A 7621-nucleotide genomic window follows, 5' to 3' on the forward strand; every position below is an offset into this window, starting at 1 on the left:
AGTCTGTTCAAGTAAATCTGAGTGGCAGTCAGTCTTTCTCCGTTCAACAACTAGCAACCGCATTCTGGGTAACCCTGTTCCGCCATCCACCGTATGAGACAAACACCGGAACACATTCCTCACCTACTGGAGTCTATGAGTCAACTTAATCTCTGAACACGTGAGTCTGCCAACCTATTTTCCTCTTCAAATTCAAGAATCAATTCTCCCACCGAACCTGAACTAACCGCAGTGTCTTTCCTTCACCTTTCAGTTCCGGTAGAGCAGTGTTCAGAGCAACACTGGAATCTCCACCAAACTTCTCAATAAACCTGTTACACTTTTTCCCTGGTCTCTCTGTAATGGTTTCTCTGCATTTGGGTCTGAACTTTAGTTAAACCATGACAGTGGAAACACACCAAGTAGATCTGCCACTGAAGTTCTTCCGCTTTGCAAATTGTTCTTAAAAACTGTTTTAAGGAACTAGTGACGGTTCAAACCAATCAAGACAATTGAAATAGTCATGGGTTGACTACTGGATCCAGATACACCAAGTTGGATTCGTTCTCTGCCAAATATTGTTTTGATTATAGAAAACAAATATTAATTTCCATTTCCACTCGCCCCTTTGTTCTTCCTACTTCCTCCTTGGATAACGTGACAATGGATAACATTGTTTATGTCTGTAAGAATATTTGAAGCATCTTTGGCTGCTTTGCAAGTTCAATCTATGCTTGAGAGGGTGGAGAGGAACACCAGCATCAGAAAAAGTAAGTTTTGTCCTTTTGTACCAACATGTTTGTTTAGGATGGGAAAATGTTATCATTGGCCCAAACTTTGATTGATAATTTCCTTCTATTTGTTCAAGATTTGTCTTTGTTATGCTTATTTAGCGAGGATAAAGACTAAAATAATTTTAAATTTTAATAGTCATCTTTGCAGTATTCCTTTGTTTTATCTTTTCCAGTCCAGATATGTACAGTATAAATCCGACTTTTAGCCTTTATCCACTATGTAAAGAACAAACTTTTATTAATTCTTAATTAATGCTGTAGATAATGCATCATGTTAATGGTAAGCCTAAATTTTTTTTCCAATTGGAAATAATATAGGTATCTTCCAGAAGACATAAAAACAGCGTCGCTGCTTCATGTCAGGGCTCTGGCTGGGACTATCCAACATGTTATTATTACGGCTATTTAAAATAAATCTGTTAGTTTAGTTAGTTATTTAAAAAAATATTACTTTAACGCTAATTCTGTCCAGTTTGTGAATGATTTTGGGCATAAAATGTTAACTTTAATCACTATTCAAACCGTATTCTGGTTTCTCACTACCGTAATAAATCCACACTGACTCCACACTGAGGTCAAACGTGGGTCATTTAACCCACGTTTGACCTCTTGGGAAGTTGAAATGTTTTGTTGAAGAAGTCCTGGGCTTCTTTAACCAGGTCTAAAATGTTGCAAAAAAAAAAAGTTAAAGCTGTTATTTTTAGAAATTTTGCAAACCCACATAATGAAATTATCCTAAATATTAAAAATCCTAAAGCTTATTTCTGTTGCACATAAGAACTGATGTTTTTATCTAATTAGGACAATTCCTCTGTCTGAATATACAGTTATAATCTTCATTTTGTACGTAGCAAAGATTTGGGAATGGAATGAGAATCCTTCAGCTAAGAACGAAGTGAAATATTTTGATAAGGCTGGAGCCATGGATGTCTAATCATTTGCTAATGTGTACGATGTAAAATAAGATGATGTGGCAGACAGGAGATATACAAAATACCTTTTTAACTGTTAACCAGGGCCACTTCCTGAGAGGTGAGCAGCTGCCTTCTGTATATTCTAAGCAATTTGTCTAAACTGAGTCAAATTACAATTTCTATCAGAATCTGTCACCATGCCTCCTGGTTATTTGATACATATAAGCTATGAAATGTTATTTACACAGAGCCTATGTTTAACAAAATATAGTAAATTTTAAAGAGTTTTGATTCTTATTAACTTTGCAAATTCCCAAGATAACTAGCTATAACTGGCAAAAAAGTTATTTTTTTATTTCTCTCAAGTTCCTTGACTTCATTGCTGTGAGCACAAATCAAGCAACTGTCATCTTTTTAGGGTGAGTTCATTACTTTTTTAGCAAAAGTGTATTTAATAGTGCTACACAAATATATTTCAGTTGAATGAATCAAATTATTTTTCTAAAGTCATATAGTTGCTTATTTTTATAGAGTTGTAGCTGCTGGTATGTAAAAAAAAAAAATGAAAGACAGAAAATAGTTCACATCCAGAAAGTTGAAGATACTAAAATCCGTGAATAATTTACTTGAACAAACAGTTCACAGATTGTCCTTTACCTTTTAACATCTGCATGTTTGTTTTTTGGATTATTTTGACATATTTACAACCCAAACTGCAGCTTTCTCAGGCTTTTGAGTTCTCAGCCACACAGATGGTAACCTAACCTATAATAAACCTAAATATTAAGACAGCCTTCTGTTTTTAGAAATGCCAAAACGTCATATATACTCTTATATAAGTCAGTAAAAAAAATTCCTTATTGTAGATAAGTTGTTGTGCCTTAAAGTCAAATATCCTACCTCGCTTCTGAGCCGAGGCTTGACTCAGGAGAAACAAAGTCAGGAATACAGCCAGTTGGTTTTGTAAGAAAACCATCTTAAATCTAAAAATAATAAAATAGAAAGAGAACTGTTATATTTTTCAAATTTAGGTTACATTTTTTTTTTTTTTTTTTTTTTTGCAAATAAAAATAATCATATTAAGGTCAACCAGAGTTTAAAATAAGGGAGGTCTTACCTTCAGCAAATTACCTGGATGGCAAAAGCAAACCTTCAACAAATGTTAAAGGCTCTCTGCAACAGCAGCAGCAGTGACTGTTTGTGCAGTAAAGAGGCATCTGGCTTTGATTTGTCCTGTTGTGTAATTATGTGTGTGCAGAGGACATCGGATAAGGAGACAGGAAAACCAGGTGTGTGTTTCAGCTGCTTCTTTCAACAGTCACTATGGTTTAAGTCGAAGAAAAGAAAATTATTTATTCATAAAAAGCTTTTCTGCTTTAGCGTCAATTCTTGGTTTGAGGAGCAAGCAGATAAAATAAAGTTAATGAAAGTTATCTTTCTCATCAAAACAAAAGCTCCAAAATATAAGCTAGTGCCTTTTTTATATAGGTGGACATTATTTATATAAAACTCGTTTTTTTTCAGGCTTTTTACGATCAGAATGTTCGTATCATTGATTTATCCAACCAAATAAGATATTCGCCATATGAAATATTAGGGATACCAAAGAGATGTGTAGTGGGAAAAAATATTCAACTTTTCACCCCAGTTAAATATACGGAGATCGATGAATTTCACTCAGTCTGCACTTTATTTTTATATCTTTGCAAAGAGAGAACAGTTCTTCATACAGCCCTGGTAATCAGCCCTGTTCTGCCTGGGCCGCGTTTGTTCCCCCTTATTTACAATAATGGAAAGTAGTCAGAGTCAAAACAAATTACAGACACTTTGGTTAAACAGTAACGTTATGAATAAACCATTAGAAGGAATCTGGTTTGTTATGGGAAGAAGCTATGTCTGGTCTAAAAACACCCTCACACAGGGGAATTGTGTGGCCTTGCAGGTGAAACAAACTGAGTGAGTAAATAGGATAAATTAGTATATAAATTAAGCAACACTAAATTTCCGACCATAGGTGTGTTCAGAAACTCTATTCAGATGATTGAAACCAGGATCCATGTTGCCACCAGTGCAGAGCCTCATCAGATATGGCAGCTGTAGGCATTTGAAGGTTCATATTGAGGCAAAGCATTTTAGACTCGACGTTCTTCAGGAAGACGGAAGGAAAACTTCGGAGAATTTTTATTTTCTTCACCTTCCGATTTATGGGAAGGAAAGGGGGGCTCTACCATGAGGTTTGTGCACTGCAAAATATCTAAATCGAGATACCGTAAGCAGAGATGGGAAGTAACGAAGTACAAATACTTCGTTACTGTACTCAAGTAGATTTTTCTGATATTTTTACTTTACTTTACTACTTATTTTTATGGCGACTTTTTACTTCTACTCCTTACATTTTTACACAAATATCTGTACTTTCTACTCCTTACATTTAAAAAAATTGGCTCGTTACTTTAGTTTTGAATCATTTCAATGGAGTTACCGTTATTATTTTTCACGTCATCAATACCAAATTCAATCTAATTGGATGGGAATCTACGTTGCATTTGACGCACCACTACAAGATGTGTTGACAGATTCGGCGGTATTCATTCGCGGCAAATCATTGCAGCTTGGTGGCGGTGGCGTTAGCATAGTAGTATGGACGACGAGATGATTGAAAATGAACACAACGGAGATCTAGTCCTATTGGCAGACATCCATTTAAAATGTAGGCAACGGCATGAAAAAAGTGGTTTCTACTTTTACTTTTATACTTTAAGTAAATTTACAAGCCTGTACTTTGTTACTTTTACTTGAGTAAAGGAGTTTAATCAGTACTTCCACTTTTACCAGAGTATTTTTTAACACAAGTATCTGTACTTTTACTCAAGTACGGAAAGTGAGTACTTTTGCCATCTCTGACCGTAAGTCATTCTTTCTTAAAATAAGTGCATTTGTTCTTTAATTGAGGAGGTAAAAGAGACATTTTGCCAATGGAACGAGACAATTTACACTTAAAATAAGATTGCATCGTCTTATTTCAAGTGCATATTACCTAATTATCTTATTTTAAGAGTAAAGTTACTCATTCCATTGGCAAACTATCTCATTTACCTGCTCAAATTAAGGGTGAATACGCTTAATTTAAGAAATTTTTACTTATTTTTAGATCGTTTTTGCAGTGTGGTACACCAACGAGGCATCCTGTGACCACTCAGGTCTTGCTTGATTGAGTGGAAGTGTAATCGCAGTGTAATCGAATTATAATTGAGAACATGTTACATACAGTATACCTAAAAGAACTTCAAGAACTGGTCAAATAAATCTGCCAGGACGAAGTGAAGAATACTTTAAGAATAAAGGTTAGCTCATTAAATATCAAAACTTTTCATAAATTTGGTATGATTGTCAATAAAAACGTAGCTAAACACTGTATTGAACAGAGGTCCTTATTATAGAAAAACATTTTTCAGAATAACGCAGATGTAATAGATTAATGGGAAATAATAGGTTGGAAATGTATTCAAACTCTGCCTGCATAGTTAGGATTTAATGACATTGCTGGGAATATATTGGAATGAAGGTGACATGAATACTGATTAGTTAAAAACCACAAACTTTCAGCAGATTAATATCTTCCTGAACTATCACAGCCCTCATTAAAGCCTCTTTTTTATTTTGTTGTTAAACTTGAACAGAGATCTAAAAATGTTGAAGCACCAATCTTTGTCTTGTCAGTGCTTATTTTTTATTTCCCTCACTGTAGATTTGATGGCTGCTTAACTCACAGCAGACCTTCAAGAACCTCCCTGCTTCCTTTGCTTGTTTGACTGATTCTATTATGAAGGCAATCTGCTCCATGTCAGCAGTAAACTTGTAGAAATACAACAAACACCAAACAGGATTTTATAGAAAGTTTATTAGATTTTTCTTGAGAAAAACATCAAGATATATATCAGCTTAAGATAAATGTGTCTATCATGAAGTAAAAACAGTTTGCTGAAGGTTTCATAAGCACCTCTCCTTTTGCAAATGCTTTAACAAAACATGTTAAAACTGACTTTAATAAAGGTTTACTTTAGCTTTAAAGGCACTAAAATGATCAGTTATTTATATTATAAATGAACAAAAGTAACTCTACTTAAACGATGCTCATATATTTAGTTCTTCTGACATCCTGCAAAAAAAAAAGTCAAATTTGACTTAATGCTAGTTTCATGCTGAAAGATACAGATTCTTCATCCTTTTTAGGTGAAAACAGATCAACAGATAATTATTCGGCAAAATTTTGGTTGAAGGTTTTATAAGCATCAGAAAGTCTTTAGTTAGGGTTTATCCTTGAACATAACAGGAACAGATAACAGGAAGTTGAAATTTGGACTTTATTTGATGAAGATGGACAGAGAGACTGTTGACCATCATTCCTTGTTGCCGCATTCAGTGCAGAGGATGTCTTGACCTTTGGCCACGAAGCGTTTGTTGGACAGACTGAGGGAGCATCGCTTGCAGTTGAAGCAGTATTCATGCCAGGAGCTGCCCTCAAAGTTTACAACATTCACTCCTTTACCAAAACCTGCAGAGAAAGGAGGGAGAAGTTTGAGACAGAGCTTTTTCTACCTGTGTGGGCGTGTATTTATTACATGGTGGGGACCATTTTCCATAAATCTTAGCATATCGTGGGGACTGGGTGCTCTAGTGTCCGGTCCCCAAATATAGCAGCTATTTTATGCTTTGGTGTTAGGTTTAGGACTTAAGTGTGAATTGAGTTAGGTTAGGATTAGGATTAGGTATGAACCAGTAATGGTTTGGGTTAGGGTCACGGATAGGCTGTAGAAATGGGTTAGAAATGAATGGAAGTCAATTGAAAGTCCCCACGAGGATAGAGAACCAGATATGTGTGTGTGTGTGTGTGTGTGTCACCGACATGCTAAAGGGTATTTTGCTGTGAGTGGGCTTTCATGGATTTTACTATTTTATTTTACAAATATTAATAAAAAAGACATAATTTCAGTATTTATTTGCTGTCAGTACCCGTCACTCAGTTACCAGTGAATAAAAGCACAGCCTGCTTCCTTCAGAGGGGATGTTAACGGTAAATAGTTGATGTAAATATCCTGCTGTTCTATCTAAGACTCAGAGTCCGAGTTACTTTTGTTCTTATTCAATTCAAGAAAAAAACTATCTGAAAAGGGAAAATTATTATGAAAGTAAAATAGATCTATTGGAGGGAACACATTTTCACACTGATAGCAAAAACTGATGTTAAAGGTTTTGTGAGAAAATACCTTGTCATAGAATTAATAAAAGATAAATTGATATCTCAGCATAACTGGCTGTGAATTAGTCCGCCCAGGACACTTTTGTCACATCAAGAGAAAAATCCTCAATCGAGAGCAAATACTAAGGTTTTAGAGAGAGAACAGAAAAGTTTTGAAGTATTTTTGATAGAAAAAGTTTTCACTCAGATTGCAAAAAATAAATAAAGATATTTGAGAGTAAAAATATACTTTTCAGAGGGTTTTTTCCATTGGTAATCTTTTTCCAAATGTTAATTTATCTATTGATTTCAGAAAATACTTTCTCTCAAAACCTTTTCTTTATTCTCAAATAACATTGGTTTTGTTTTTAAAGTATTTATTTTTCTTTCCAAATTATTTTACCCTTTCAAATTGCTAATTTTTTCTTGAATTTAATAAAAAAAACAAAAATAAATGCATTTGGAGAAAGTTGTGGAGATTTAGAAAAACCAAGCAAAGCTATAAAACAATACAGAATAGAATTCAACTTTATTGCCATTACACTGTCACAAAGCAACAAAATGTAGTTTTCATCTACCCAGAAGTGATATACAGGATATAAATATTCATGTAGTAGACTATAAATGGTTTAAAAGCAAGAAAACAAGAGTAATTTTAAGAGGCTATAAAATAAAATATGAAAACTATATATATA

General features: G+C 34.3%; 1 protein-coding gene across 1 annotated transcript in view; it reads right to left on the bottom strand.

Annotated features, from left to right (window-relative positions):
* Positions 1-5610: 5610 nt before the first annotated feature.
* Positions 5611-7621, bottom strand: part of LOC107084173 (four and a half LIM domains protein 1-like) — a 32015-nt gene continuing 30004 nt past the window's right edge. The window contains exon 6 of the mRNA XM_015373883.1: positions 5611-6242. Within this exon, the coding sequence (XP_015229369.1) occupies positions 6088-6242 (155 nt within the window). The 3' untranslated portion in view covers positions 5611-6087. The remainder of the gene's footprint in view (positions 6243-7621) is intronic.

The sequence above is a fragment of the Cyprinodon variegatus genome, unplaced genomic scaffold (genome assembly GCF_000732505.1).
Source record: "Cyprinodon variegatus isolate N-32 unplaced genomic scaffold, C_variegatus-1.0 Scaffold94, whole genome shotgun sequence".
NCBI lineage: Eukaryota > Metazoa > Chordata > Actinopteri > Cyprinodontiformes > Cyprinodontidae > Cyprinodon > Cyprinodon variegatus.